The sequence below is a fragment of the Archocentrus centrarchus genome, chromosome 8, assembly GCF_007364275.1.
Source record: "Archocentrus centrarchus isolate MPI-CPG fArcCen1 chromosome 8, fArcCen1, whole genome shotgun sequence".
In the NCBI taxonomy this organism is placed as follows: Eukaryota; Metazoa; Chordata; class Actinopteri; order Cichliformes; family Cichlidae; genus Archocentrus; species Archocentrus centrarchus.
The window spans coordinates 29,459,693-29,475,381 of NC_044353.1; the positions used below are offsets into that span (position 1 = coordinate 29,459,693).

At 41.7% G+C, this 15,689-nt stretch overlaps 1 protein-coding gene across 1 annotated transcript in view; it reads left to right on the forward strand.

Moving 5' to 3' along the window:
* The window catches only part of shank1 (SH3 and multiple ankyrin repeat domains 1), a 103,619-nt gene that overhangs the window by 76,151 nt on the left and 11,779 nt on the right, over nt 1-15,689 (forward strand). Inside the window, exons 16-24 of the mRNA XM_030735698.1 lie at nt 6,006-6,088; nt 6,210-6,334; nt 7,253-7,388; nt 8,442-8,522; nt 11,931-11,939; nt 12,221-12,247; nt 12,355-12,411; nt 12,614-12,729; nt 14,420-14,543. Coding sequence (XP_030591558.1) covers nt 6,006-6,088; nt 6,210-6,334; nt 7,253-7,388; nt 8,442-8,522; nt 11,931-11,939; nt 12,221-12,247; nt 12,355-12,411; nt 12,614-12,729; nt 14,420-14,543 — 758 coding nt within the window. The remainder of the gene's footprint in view (nt 1-6,005; nt 6,089-6,209; nt 6,335-7,252; nt 7,389-8,441; nt 8,523-11,930; nt 11,940-12,220; nt 12,248-12,354; nt 12,412-12,613; nt 12,730-14,419; nt 14,544-15,689) is intronic.

Consider the following 15,689-nt stretch of genomic DNA (forward strand, 5'->3'; position numbering starts at 1 on the left):
CACAAACAGACACACACACACCCTCCTCCTCTTCCTCTTCCTCCTTCCGCCACTCATCCACCAGCTGTTTCTCTGTCCTCTCTCCTCTTCCTGTCTGCATCGATGCCCACCCTCCCCCGTTTATAAGACCCTCTCATTCACTCTTTATTTACAGAAACTGTGTGTGTGTGTGTGTGTGTGTGTGTGTGTGTGTGTGTGTGTGTGTGTGTGTGTGTGTGTGTTCATGTTAGGGGCTGCAAAGAAAAGAAGAAGGGGGAAAGGGGGGGGTGAGGTTAGTTAAGTGTGATTTAAAGGCACACAGGGTCAATAACAGTAGGAGGACAGCAGAAGAGGCTCCGGGACAATCTGCACAAAGATTTATTTTTATATAAACATGAGCCAATTAGATTCTTTACATTTTTTTTATTGTGTAAGATTAGATAATGAAATTTGGCATATCTTTTTGCATTGTGTTGAATGATGGTAATACCTTGTCAGTAATGTGAGAGGCCTCTGTCATTCCCTCGATAGCAGACTTATCAGAGTCACATCCATTTTTATGAATGGGAAATCATGACAGTGATAAATAGGCAGAGTGAATACTATACATATAAACTATAGGAAGTGGAGGCATGAGGGGAAGTGCATGAAGGGGAGGAGTAGGATAGAATGTGTGTATGTGGATTTGGGGCCGTGTGTGAGTTAATTGCATGAATGCTACCATGCCCGGACTGTATGTGTGTGTTTGTACATGAAGCCCCCCCCCGTGAAGAAACCCGATCACCTCTCTCTTATGCTCTCTCTCTAAATTACCTCATTTATTTTCTCTCTCTCTCACTCTCTCTCTTTTTAAGCCACCTTATTCTCCTTCCTCTCCCCCCTCCTTCTCTACTCTCTCTCTCTCTCTCTCTCTCTCTTGCTCTGTGTCGCAGTCACAGCTAACCATCTCCATCCCTCACTCTCTCTCCCATTCCTCCTCTCTCTCTGTCTTAAGTATGAAGGGGCTGGGAGTGCTCGGCCCTCTCCCTCTCCCTTTCCCTTCTTCCATTTCTCTCTCCTCCTCTTCCTCCTCCTCTCCTCCTCCTCCTCTCTCGCGGCTCGCGCTCTCTACTGTCTCGCTGGAAGACGAGAAGGAGAAGGAGCAGGAGAAGGAGGAGGAGGAGAGGGAGGGGAGGAAATGGCGATGGGGGCATGCGGCGAGGAGGATCTCTCCCTCTCCCTCTCCCTCTCTTCTTCCTGGCCATCGCTCGGCCCTGTGAATAGGAGCGTCTGGTTCATTTACAGGTACCTGCCATGGCTTTTTATACCCCCCTACCCTCTGTTTCCTGCCTCTCTTTCCTCTTCCTCCAGTTGCCGGGGGGGGAGATGGGGGGGCAGAGGGAGGGATGCATGCATGTGGACATCATGGATGGCAGGGCAGGATCGATTAGATAGACTGACAGATGTTACAAAGCATGCCTGCAGACAGATGTGAGTGTGTGTGTGTCTAATGTATGTGTGTGAAGACGGACGAGTGCTGCTGCTGCACAGCCTGGTGTATGAGCAGTGCAGTCGTTCTGTGTTTTGCTGTATGAACATGTGTGTGTGTGTGTGTGTCTGTGTGTGGTGTGTGTCATTTTCTTTCTCTCTGCTTTGAATTGCTCTCTGAAGAACTGTTTTCTTGCAATGCTGCACCAGGAGAAGTGACGCTTGCTGCTTTTACTGATGTGCAGATTGATGGCATGTTTGTTTGTGTGCATGCATGCCAATGTCTGTGTGTTTGTATGTGTGTGTATGTGTGTGCGCTCTGGATGGATGGATGGCATAATTGCTGTTGTCCATCTAAGACAAAAAAAAAGGTATGGAAGGCAAATCCCCCCCCCCCCCCCCCCCCCCCCCGTGCTGGCTGGTTGATTGTATATGTTCTTGTGTCCTGTTTGCTGTGTGGAGTGTTTCTGTATGTTTACCAGTGTGTGTGCGTGCATGTGCCTGTGTGTGAGGGAGATAGAAAGAGGGAGACTGTCGACAGAAAGGAAACAGCGCATGGTGAGGGAGTTTTAAGGATGCAGCATGCATTACAAGTTCCAGCTTCTTTCTGACACCTCTATGGAAGCCTGCTTGGCCAAACCTGTTTAATGCCTTGGCTTCCTACCTATGCAGCATGAGACACTCTGTACACTGTGCTGCATTGTCCAGCTCAATCGCTTTCTGATGACAACACTGTGTCCCAGGTCAGTGTCTGGATCCTCTGCATGATGCAGTGCACAGAGGTGCACCAGAGGGTCTGAACCTCTTCTTCCTCATTAAATAGGATAGCAGAACCTCACAGACTGAAACTTGTGTTATGTTCAGGTGTCAACTTGAGAACAAAGTGATCTCCAGAAACCTAAAAAAAGAGGGAAAAAAACAGTGTTGCATTTAATTAAACCCACTTACAAGTTTAACAAGCTAACTGCAGACACCTTGGAAATGTTGTTAAGATTTTTGAGTTTTTCTGTGATACTCTAATATGATCAGGCTGCAAACAAAAAGTGTTTATGGCGGGCTTTTGTGATTGAGACACTGCACCAAATTTCCTTATCTATTAGTAACTGATGATTATTTGACTACAGACCACATCTTATAAAACTCCCTTACTTTATACGTAGAAGATGATTGCAGGAACGGTCTGTTAACCATCTGACCAGCTCACGGCAGAAGCTTCCAGGAAGCTACTCAAGACTTCCTCGCTTTGTTGTTTGTCACTTAAGTTGATGTCATCGTTGAAGACAGCCTAGAGTTGGAGTCCTGAGCTGTTTGGATGGGATGCAGCCTCACACACACTCACACACAGATAAACTGAGTGAGTACAAGATAAATAGCTACATCTCACAGTTTTGATCAGATTTGTCTTTCAGTGAAAAACTCTTAATTAAAAAAAAAATCTTTGGTTTTCAAACTTTTACTCCAGCAGGTTTCAGATTTTTCTGCTGTTTTTTTCTTATCACCTTTCTTCATCTTACCAGATGCTGATTGATTAATAGCTCTGGGCTGGGGCATTTATAAAACACCATTTGTTTTTAATAACAAAAAAAAAAAAAAGTGTGGTTACAGTCTGATTACATCAGAGCGTATTAATTACACCAGTGATGGATGTAACAGTTCCTTTTTTTTTCTAGTGTTGCCCCTCTTCTAAAAGTTGCATAAATCTATGAAAAGATTATGATCAGTCATCTATTTTACTGCTGAGCTGAGTCACACTGAGCCAGAACCCCACCTGATGGATCAACTGACCTTTGCACACAGCTGATTGGCCCACTGCATAAAAGATGCTCTATTTGAGCTGCTTCAGTGTCTGCAAGCCACTTTACAACCCATCTTAAGCCCAGCTGCTCCTTTTCATGCTGTTTCTAATTTAATCACTGTCATATCTGTTGTCATCAATGCCTGCTCTCTTCTGTTCTCTAGTTCTGCTGCTGCCTTTATAGAACAGAGCCATACCGCTAAATATAAATAACTGCAGATGGAATAACAATCATCTTTTGACTATAGTGGTCAACAAACTAAACCTTTTCAGTGGTAAAACATGCTAAAAAATATGATTTTTGCTTGTGGTTAGGCTTTCTGTTTGTTAATTGCACATAAGCCAGTGACTTGTTGCTTGTGCTGCATGTTGGGACAGGGCAAATCTGATGTCTGTCTGCATTTAACCATTCTGATTCTTTATATTTTGTGGGAAATAGCCGCTGCTTAATTCTCTGAATGACTCCAGATTTTTGCTACTGCTCATTCCTACCTTAATTTTTGTGTAATTATGCTATTATGCACAGTGTACTGTGTGTAAAGTCATTAACTTGGTCCTTCATTTGAGATTTGGGCTGGGTAGCAGAAATGGACAGAAACGGATGAGGATAACAAAGAGACACAGCCTTGGCACAGATAGAGAGGCTCTCACTTGTAGAGCACCATGCACTCAATAGACTGAGAGAAAGAGATCAAGAGGGGGAAATGTGATTAGAAAAAAAAAGTTACTGTATGATTAGAAGTTTGGAGAACAAGGGCAGGAAGCCAATATTGAGAGCTGTATGGAAAGGCCATCAGGATGGAAAAATGTAAAATGAGGAAAAAGCCAGTGAAGAGAGAAAGACAGCGGGATGAACAGATGGAGTGGGCTGGGACTATTTTGGTGCACGATGGGATTATCAGCAAGTGGTTACAGTATGTTACAGCTGAAACGACATTTTATATATATATATATATATGCCATTTATATGACTCACTAACTGACTGAATGACCGTTTGTATGGCCTTTTCATTCATAATAACAAGCCCCAGATACCTCAGAGGTGGTGTTGGTCCTTGGATTCAACTGGACCAAAACTACCCAAATAATGCCTGATTTCTCATGCTAGGAGGACAACAAAAGCCTCTTTGTACTATCTAAAGTTTGCCTGCCCTTCATGTCTTGAACCATTGTGTTCAGTGATGGAGGAAGTGGTCAGATTGTCTGCTTAAACCATTACGAAAAAGAACTTACAGTTTTAATATCCAGAAGGGATCAGAAGAAAAAAGTGTCTCACAGAAAAATGTAAAGTAGTGTGTATATATATATATATATATATATATATATATATATATATATATATATATATATATATATCATATTGTCTTTGTCATCACAAATATGTATGATAAACACTGAAGTGCAATGATGTGAATAAAAATCATTTTATGTAGAAGTCAGCGTGGTGGTGCCCTGTCATCGCACACCAGGAGGCTTTGGCTTTGAACTTGCTGGTCATCTGGGACCTTTCTGTGTGACGTTTTCTTTCCTTGTGTTTGTGTAGATTTTCTCTTGCTGTTTGGTTAATTGGTGCTTCTCTTTTTCTTTGGACGTTTCTCTGTATCAACCCTATGATGGACTGGTTACCTGTCTCCAGGGTGTACCCTACCTCTCATCCAGATAAGAAGGACTGATGGATGGATTTTATTTATGCGCGCTGTATATTCACATTCAGACGGACACAACGTGGCAGTTCTGTAAACCTGCATTCTTTCTAATAACCAGCAGGGGGCCACTCCTCTGGTTGCTAACAGAAGTCAGACTGCATAGATGTCTAGTGGAAAACTGTCCATGGCTCTTTCCTGATGAGTTCATGCTTTCATTGAATACAATGTTATATTAATTTTGTAAATTAGTGTCCCCAAAGCCAATTAAGTCGTGAGGCTATCAATAGGCTGGCCTTAAAGTTATCAGTTAGCTTCAACTATAACTTTGTTTTTTGTATGTTGTCTTTGGCAGTGCATGGAGGTACTGAGAGTGTCTGTAACCATAACTATATAAATGAATATATATGTATATATGATATGAAAAAACAAGTGTAAAGGAAATGCCATTATATTTGTACATTAGTAAATATACTTATATCACGCCCCAAGTTGCTTATTCTCCATCTGTGCCACAGCACAGAACAGAAAGTGCACTATGCTATATACCTGTGAGCAGGCAGTGCCTGTTCTCTGCTGTCAGTGACTAATAGTTTACCATTACATAGCTTGGCTCTGGTGTGGACCTACCCAAGTTTCCCTGCGTCCAGTTCTAGCTGTTGCTGAGGCAACAAGCAGTGCCATCGAACTGTATATAGCATCTCTGACTGAAGTTCTGGTAAAAACTGGCTCCATGCTTGCTGTCAAAAACATACAGGAAAGTGAAGCGCAGCAAAACATGGTTTTAAGTCATCATCACTATGCTTTAGTGATCATGGCATATGTTACAGTTTATTGGTGGTTAAAGTTTGGCTAATATTGAGAAATTTTGGACTGGACCTTGCTTTGAAAATCAATAAGTTTTTACATTTGATCTGTAATGTTCTCAACAGCAACATATTTCAGAGTACATAAAATGCCAGTCAAATCAGACCTTTTCCAGATCTACTACAACGTTAACCCTCCGTTATCCTCTGTAGCTGGGAAAAAGCTGATGTGATTTATTAAAACATGCCTTTCCAAACATAATCATGATGTATAACATGTCTGATCTTTGTTCTCTTCTGTCTCCTCTCTGCTAGTGACTATATAATCAAGGAGAAGACAGTGCTTCTGCAGAAAAAAGATAGCGAGGGTTTTGGCTTTGTCCTAAGAGGGGCAAAAGGTAAGACATTTAATATGAGCACACTCACTGATTTCTGTAAAGCTGATTTAATCATATTGAACATACAGTACATTATCACATGCAATGCTAATGCATTCTCATATTATCATGCCATCTGCAGCTCAGACCCCTATCGAAGAGTTTACTCCCACCCCGGCCTTCCCTGCCCTGCAGTACCTGGAGTCAGTGGATGAGGGAGGTGTGGCCTGGAGAGCCGGTCTCAGGATGGGGGATTTCCTGATAGAGGTACTGCCGTGCCATGATTTACCAGTGCATTATGTGGGTGAATTTAGAAGAATGTACAAGCTTCCATTTAGATCTAGAAAATAAATGGGAGTGCACACAGTTTATATATTTGATTTCCAAAATAAGAAAATGTGTTTAAAAATGTTAGATTTGTGTCTGAATCCCCATCAAAATAGTCAGATGAACAAAAGCAATCTGGACAGAGACATAAAAGCTTTGCAAAGTGTATGTATGAATAAAAAGATATATTATAGTTGACTGCTTATGGCCATTTCTGGATTTGTATTTTTATTCTTGTACAAGTAGCTTTGGAAGAGCATTATTTATTTTTTACTACGCTTTGGTGCAGCCCCTCAGTTTTTCCTCTTCCTTTAAGCCAACTTTCTTCTGATTGGCTGCGCCTCACAAACAAACGCTTTGAAGCAGGTGGGCGGGCTTCTGTGCTTACAGCCAGAGTTTTCTGCCTAAAATGGCCATATTAGGGATATCTGCTCTCAATGACATCACACAGAATCGAGTAACAAGAAAGTTTGAAACAAAGTCTTTAGAGCTTTGGATCACAAGTACATGTGCTGATGTGATTATCTGAAACTCTGGCCATGTTTAATGTGAGCATCAAATGAAATGCATATTAGGTCTGCTTTAACTCTAGAACACGAACGGCAGGGGATTTACCCACGTGAAAGTGAGAGTGATAGTATTACCAAACCCATGTTAGTGCTCCAGGGTTCAAGTGAAATATAGTTTATATGCAAAACAAACTGGAAGAGTTTTTTTTTTTTCTTTTATAAACAGTGATGTCCAGAAACTGTAAACTATAAGTAACTGCTTTACCCTGTCAACCATCTGGTTTATTGATATACTGTAGAGGAAAGGTAAAGACAGGTAAAGAATATCTACACCTGTGCTGTGTCCCAGGTCAACGGTCAGAACGTGGTGAAGGTTGGTCACCGGCAGGTCGTCAACATGATCCGGCAAGGTGGTAACAGCCTCATGGTCAAGGTTGTAATGGTAACCCGCAACCCTGACATGGAGGAGGGTTCAAGGAAGAAAAGTAAGAATCTGCTTTCTGCTTCCAGGGATGCATCCCGTTTTCATTACCAGGGTGTCAAATTATGGCTCTGACAAAATGCCACAAGTTGACACTTACAGATGACCTATAGATATCCACGAGATTTCCTTTGCTGTTGGTGCTGTGGCACACAGGGCTATCATAATAGATGTATCTCTCACTTCCAGCGCTTGCAGCTTTAAACACACTGTGCAGCCATCCTTTGTCAGTGTGCAGGGTTAATGGTGTTAATGTCTAACCAACCTGAGACGTTTTAGGTGCCCAAATCAACCACCAAGTGAAAGCAAATGTAAAAAGCAAGTGCAAAGTGAGCAAAACACAAGGCTCACAAACAGGGCATAAACAAAGTCTTATGAGTGACTTTATCAACCCCACGCCAGCCTCCAAATGTGGACTTCATCACACTTTCTAAGGAAACTCTTGGTAGCTTTTTATGTGGCCCACAACCAAAAGGAGAGATGCCACTTCTGCAGATTTTAAATTATGGACAGCGAACCCTGACAGACCCTAAGTGACTTGGAGACAAAGGCAGCTGCAGGCAACTTATAATTCTTCACAGGTTCCACTACAAAACCCTACAAGTTTTGCTTCCCTTATAGTGATGTTAATATATATATTTTTTTAAAGATTATTTTGTTTTCATAATTGTAGGAAGTCAAAGCCATAATTGAGATTAAAATTTGACTAATCAACCAGCCGTACCAGACACTCCACGAATGCTTGAAAAACTATGATGCAGCACAAACCACCATTACCTGAATAGACAGAAACTGTCATCTCAACTTAAAACCCTCTGTGAAAGTGTTTGATGTGTGCATGTTTCCTGTGCAGTTCTAAATCATGTGCTAAATTGGCACTCAACCATCAAAACCAGTGCCAAAGGACGTCTTTTGGATATCTCAGTGATGCCAGCAGAATTATATGGGATGAGAACACATTGGGGGGAGGTTGCTGCTGTTGATGATTTCTGGTGTTAACTGAACCTTGTTCTTTAACAGCTTGACTGACCACCGCTTCCTTTTCACTCTCCTCCAGTTCCCCAGCAGAGTAAAAGGCTGAGCACTCCAGCTATTGCCCTGCGGTCCAAATCAATGACTTCAGAATTGGAGGAGATGGGTAAGAAACAAGTTTAAATTCAACATGTTTGTAAAGGGATGAATTGCAACAAATAAAGAGAACTAGGGAGATGTAGACAAAAAAGCAGGGTGCTTTGCTGGGTAGAAACAGATTGAGGTGGTGTTGAATGATAGAAACAGTGTGAAACCAGAGTTGGGGGTTGTTAAAGATGCTGAAAGTGTGAAGGGAAGTTGAGCAAGGGCTAAATTTAGATGGCAAGACAGTAGTGAGGAGAAAGTGCAGTTATTCACTGACAGAAACAAGAAAGAAGATTGGCTGCCGCCGTGGATGACGGTCTCAATGCATTTCACTGTTCTTTCAGAGGTTCCACACTGTCACTTCCAGCACCCCCACTACAGGTAACCCCACCCCAAAAAAAAAAGAAAAAAAGTGTCACCATCTACCCTGTGATCCGTCTCTCACTGCCCGCTTCTCTTACCTCTTACCCCCTGCACCCCCTACTGCTCCCTGGCCCTGCCCACTTAACCCCAGTGCACACAGAGCAGTCTGCCAGCCCCCCCTGCTCGCACTCACGCTGACACTCAGCAAATTTTTGTTACCAAGGTAACACTGAAACTGCAAGAGTATTGGGCATCACCTGAATAGAGTTTCCAGGTGCCACATGCATCATAGCGAGGCATCTGGTCTTAATACATCTGTGAGAAAGTTGCAAAACATCCCCTCCGTTTATTTTTTTTGTTGTCATCTTTTTGTTGAAAATGTCTGTTATTGATTTGGAAGAAAATCACACCAAGGATAAAATTATTGAGATGAGTAATTTTTGAGAAGAAAAAAAAAAAGAAAAAACTTTGTTCCAGGTTTGTTGCTATGGTAACTGCATTATGTGTGGCCATGCCATCTCTATTTGAGGCAAAATAGTGGGAGGAGAGTGCATGACGAGGGTCAACGCCCCCATTTGCTGATCAGAATGCTGGCCAGTATTTTAGTGGTGATTGGGTTATATCTTCCAAGCACTTAAAACACTCTGGTTCTGAGCATGCCCAGTGAGTGGCTAATAATATATGAGAACTGATGACATAAGAAGCTGCTATAGAAGAATCAGCTAGGCTTTGTTAGGTAGTCTCAGATCAATTTATTCACTCTTGATCTCCATGTGTGATAGTTCATTGTTACCCTACAGGTGCTCCACACAGCTCTACAGACCCACTTCTACCTCATACCATTGCATACACTCTCCGGGGGGCAGTGTCAAAAAATATGCAGGCTTATTTATGTTTGGTGTGGATCCATAGTGCATTGGTTTACACAAGCAAAAGGTCCCTGGTTTGATCTCAGGAGGAGACACAAATCCCTTTGGGATTGCATCAGGAAGAGCATCCGGTGTAAAAAAAAATCTGCCAAATCATACAATGTGTGTACTGCTGGCTTTTTGATGGGCTGAATTCCCACAGTCCCTCTCTTTGTGTAACAAAGAGCTACTCAAACAGACACCAAAGTGAGTGGATAAATCCAAAACTAGAAACAATGATGGACACCTGCCCAACCCTGTAAACTACAGCAGCTACAATGAGTCATGTCCAAGTCAGGGTCATACTGAAGTTGAATCTGAGTGTAGAGCTTAGCCTTTTGCTTCATCCCTCCCCCATATCCTCCCCCTCACCTGCCCTGTTTCTGTGGTGTCATCTCACCTGACCAGTGCAAAGCATGAGCACCCAGTCTGACACACAGGTACTGGTTTCCTGAACCCCTTAACCCACTTTCCTGCTGCCCTAGCGCTCACTATAGACTCCATAATCTTACCAGTAACACTGTATGTATGATCTGATACTTTTACTCCAAGTAACAAAGGTGTTGTACACAAACAATTAATAGCCACATTAATATTGATCCTATTTAGTGACTCTGTAGTGTCCTGTAGTTGTTTACACATTCACCTAACGAGTGAAAGCTCTCCAGTTTGATCCCTAAAGGAGACACAAATGTCTTTTGAGTTGCATCAGGAAGGGCACGCAGCACAAAATCTGTCAAATCAAACACATGGAGCTATCCGTTGTGGTGACCCTTTGTGAATAAGGGAACAGCTGAAAGTAGCTTTAATTTTGATCCGTTTTGCAAGAAAAAAAGTGGTCATTACTTTGAGTTAAAAGCAGAATGAGCCATGTTGCTGGTTTGCAATTCTCAACACTGATCCTCATCTTTATGCTAAGGAATCAAAATGAATCTGTATATGTGTGTGCCTGTAATAGCAAGAAGTTTCTGCATCAAAAGTCAAACTAGGCTTAAGAAAATTAGAAGCAAACCCTCCATTACATTATTTGTGGCTACTGTATTTTATATATTTTTAACAATTCATAACAAGGGGTCTGTATCAATATTATCTGAGCATGTGTGAACAAACACATGCTCAGATAATATTGATAATAATAATCTCTCAGGCAGTATGAACTGTTATCATATGATCATATCTGTCCAGTCAGGGTATTCCAAGAAGAAGTCCTAGAAGAAAGTCTTTCCACTCTGGAATGATGGGAAATATCCATAACGATAATGACAATGGCAGTGTAGCATCACTGGCTCAACTGATTGCTGGTTCTGCTGCTGATTGGTTCTTTTGGGGGCAGGGGTGGGACAACAGCCATCTTTGGTGTTACAGAAGTCTCCCACATAAGCTGTACCACTCCCCTAATAGTACAATACATCTGGGCTATACTTAGCATGTAAATCTAATCTCTTTTAATCTAAAGTCTTACCCAATATAAAGTGCATTTATAAATAAATATCCAAAGTTTCTTGAGATCCGGTTTCTCAATTTGCATTTGAATCTCGTTGCTTGTGCCTCCTCTACTAAATCAAGGTGAGAGGAGCACAATGTGTGATGAAGCCATGTCAGCCGCTGCCATATGCTTATTCTAATGCATTAGAATTCATTTAGCTGTGACGCTTATTAAACTATCTCACCCCTGTCATTGGTGCAGTGTCCCAGTTCAGCTAGAAGTCATGCTGCAAGATAACAAGGACATTAAAACTGAAGTGATCTTGCGGTGCGCTTCAGTCCACCAAGTGTTGTTTTCCTGACAGCAATTTCACACAGGTTTTATTTAAATATGTTTGGACACTTGTTTAAATAAAAATGAAAAGATTTCTGCAGAGTAAGAGTCAAAACAAACAAGCACAAAAACCCTTCACAGTTGGTTTAAACATTGCACATCACATTTAATTATTTAATCAAGCTCATTAAAGCACACATTATGAAATATAACTGCTTGAGTATGAGTAGTTCAGATGAGCCCCCTCACACACAAACTCACTCACACCAGCGAATGCAAAGGGTCACCTTTAATTCCTCGACTTTACCCCTTCCTGTTCACTTGGTTAACCACTAATGCTGCTTTTCTTTGTCTCCTTTGTCCTCACTCCCCTGCTGACTGGATCTTAACCATTTCACAGTGGAGAGAGGTGGGAATTGGCTTCAAACTACTTCCAGAAGTGTGTGTGTGTATGTGTTGGGTAGAGCATATTGCATATGTGTAAAGCATATTTACTATAACACGGGTGTGCATGCATTAGCTGTCCTACAGCGTGGGTGTGATGCACGTTATTTTACATCAAAGATCGAAAAGCCTGACGAGGTGACTCAGTTTGTCGGGCCCTGGGGAATATGATTAGTATTCACATTAACAACGCTACTGCACTTTCAAGCCTGCCAAAACTTAAGTCTCCTTTTGTCCTCCTTCCAGCTGCTACCCCTTGGAAAAAAAAATCAGGTATGCTCCGGTGCACTCCCGTTTAAGGCATTGTATTTATGTCCGTCCAAAATGACTTGGCACTCACCACACAGTCTCTTACCAAGCTTGTCCTGCGTTTCTTATAGAATTCGAATCCTCACAAGTTACAGAGAAGAAGAGGACAGTCTATCAGATGGCTTTGAGTAAGAAACCTCGTGTCTGTCAGCACATGTTTCCTCAGCCTCTTTCTCTCTTTCTCATCCACCTTTGTCAAGTGTGGCCCTTCCTGCACATTGTTTCCTTCATTTTGTTGCTGTTCATTTTTCTGTTTCATTGTCATATGTTCCTTTGTCTCTCTCTCTCTCTCTCTCTCTCTGTCTCTTCCTCCCTTTTTTCTTCTCTCAGATAAACTAGATGAAATTCTTGCAGCAGCTCAGCAGACAATCAGCACCAATGAGGCGCCAGGGACACGGGGACAGGGGCCAAAAAGGGACAGGGGAAGAAGTTTCTATGGCAATGAGGTGTGTATTGTGCTGCAGCAGATTTATGAGTGTTCTATGTGAATGAATGAATGAAGGTTTTATTGCCATGTGGGTGAACAGGTTCACACACTGGAAAGTGCAATTAACAAACATGTGTGTGTTCAGTACGTGCCTACACGTCTACCATAAAATGAGCTGGAAAAAAAATTGTGGGATAAAATTCAAAGAATTTCAAAGAAAAACATGATGGAAGTAATTTCAAAGAATTGCACAGAAAAGTATACACACTTGTTTCTGTTGTGCTATTTTTCCATTCAATTTGGTGTGAGTTGTCCAGTTTTAAGTCGAATATATGCAACAGACGTTAAAGAATCATTGCAGATTTGCATAACAGTCAAAGATAGCCTGGAATAAAATCCTGATAAAATCCTGATAGTATCCACTGTCAGAAGTATAGACAGTTTAAAACGTGAATATAGCTTCTGCATTGGAAAAATTAAAATACAAAAGTGTTTTAAACATGCATTCTATCTGAAGGCCACCAGATGGCGATAGCTGTAGTTGCAAAAAGACTCCTGCTTCTATAGAAGTGGCTTTCTGACTTGACTTCCATAAACACTTTGCTGATGAGTTTATTGTCTCAGTCGTTTTGGGTCATATCGAATAAAAAGTAAATTCTGTTTATCCAAGATATACTCATTGGCTAACAACTTATGATTGACAAATCATTGGCTGATGAGCAGGTGGTTTCTTAGTCAGACCCACTCCTCCTTGTTTGTTTTTTAAAACCAAGCTGACAATGGTGAGAACGCTAATCTCAAGGCCTCAGGGTGGGACTGGATGACATCATAGTAGCCATGCCCATTTTTTAAATACCGTTTACGGTGGGAAGTGACAGTGAACGTTTGTTACTGGAAGATAAATCTGACAACTAATTGCAAAGACAGACAAAACAGATGCAAAATGACAGGTGGAACCAACCAAAAAGAAATTATCAACAGACGAACGCTACGAACCATGATAATGTGCAAACTGCAGAGACACAAAAGCATGTTCTCTATGCAGAGGATTTAAAGGTACTTAAACTTCTGTGTTTAAAAATAGTTTAAAGCCTTACTAAATTAACTAAAGCAATAAAGATAATGTGTGAAAACAAGTGCTATGTGTTTATGTCCAAAACATCTATGCATTGTTTTGAGGAGATATGAACTCAAGTTAAAGTGGGGCCAGCCAGCACTTTAGTGAATCACCAACATGTACGACACGCTGGTGGAGCGAGACAAGTCAGGCAAGTCTTTAGGAGCACATTCCTATTTACTTTAAAAGGAAAAGCATCTTGAGGAAATGGCATTAGCTAAAGAGAAATAAAGAGGACAACAGTAGCACATATTATCTGAAAAATATTACAAACAGTGACTAAAAGAATGCTGCCACCTGGTGGTGAAAGTTTAGTCAAATTCTTTAGAGGGCAATTACAAAAAGTATCTTTAAGAACAAAAATATTGCAAAGCTAACAACTGCTACACTAGTGAAGAACTGAGTTTAAGTGAAAATGAACAAAGCAAAAAGCCGTTTTTCTTTATTCTTGACTTGTTCGGATCTGCATGAAGCTGTATAACACTGAATCACCATATTTAAGTCTGTTCCACAGCTTTTAGTCTCATCCATTCAGTATAATATATGTCTGCTTCTCGTGACTCTCTCAGGCTTTTCATTTTTATCATTTCAGCCAAACTATGGGGATCAGTCCGGGATGGGGGTGATGTCATCAGGATTGGGTTTAGGCTACGAGCGTGGACAATACACCTCAGGTCATGGCCCACAGCACGGTATGCTGCGGCAGAAATCCATCGGTGAGGTTGTCTGTTTTTTTCCGTCTGCCCCTCTGTCCGCCTGTCCGTCTGTCCTCTGGGCCAGTAGAGGTCTGTGCTGTGCTGACCTGTTTGTCTGTAGCCAAAAACGTCCTGTCTTGTGGCCCAAAAATCTGTGCACTTTACAGTGGCTTGTAAAAGTATTCATACCTCTTGAACTTTTTCATATTTTGTCACATTACAACCACAAACATAAATATATTTCACTGGAATTTAATGTGAAATACCAACACAAAGTAGTTTACAATTGTGAAGTGGAAAGAAAATTCTACATGATTCAAAACTTTTTTTAAAATAAAAAACTGAAAAGTGCGGTGTGCAAAAGTATTGAGCCCCCCTGAGTCAATACTTTGTGAAACCACCTTTTGCTGCAGTTACAGCTGCAAGTCTTTTAGGGTATGTCTCCACCAGCTTTGCACATCTAGTGACTGAAATTTTTGCCCATTCTTCTTTGCAAAGCAGCTCAAGCTCAGTCAGATTAGACGGAGAGCGAACAGCAGTTTTCAGATCTTGCCACAAATTCTCGATTGGGTTTAGGTCTGGACTTTGACTGGGCCGTTCTAACACATGAATATGTTTGGTTTGAAACCATTCCATTGTAGCCCTGGCTTTATGTTTAGGGTCGTTGTCCTGCTGGAAGGTGAACCTCCGCCCCAGTCTCAAGTCTTTTGCAGACTCCAACAGGTTTTCTTCCAAGATTGCCCTGTATTTGGCTCCATCCATCTTCCCATCAACTCTGACCAACTTCCCTGTCCCTGCTGAAGAGAAGCAGCCCCAGAGCATGATGCTGCCACCACCATATTTGACAGTGGGGATGGTGCGTTTTGCATTTTGGCCAAAAAGTTCAATTTTGGTCTCATCTGACCAAAGCACCTTGTTCCACATGTTTGCTGTGTCCCCAACATGGCTTCTGGCAAACTGCAAACGGGACTTTTTAGGGTTTTCTTTTAACAATGGCTTTCTTCTTGCCACTCTTCCATAAAGACCACATTTGTGCAGTGCACGACTAATAGTTGTCCTGTGGACAGATTCCCCCACCTGAGCTGTGGATCTCTGCATTTCGTCCAGAGTCACCATGGGCCTCTTGGCTGCATCTCTGATCAGTGCTCTCCTTGTTCGGCCTGTAAG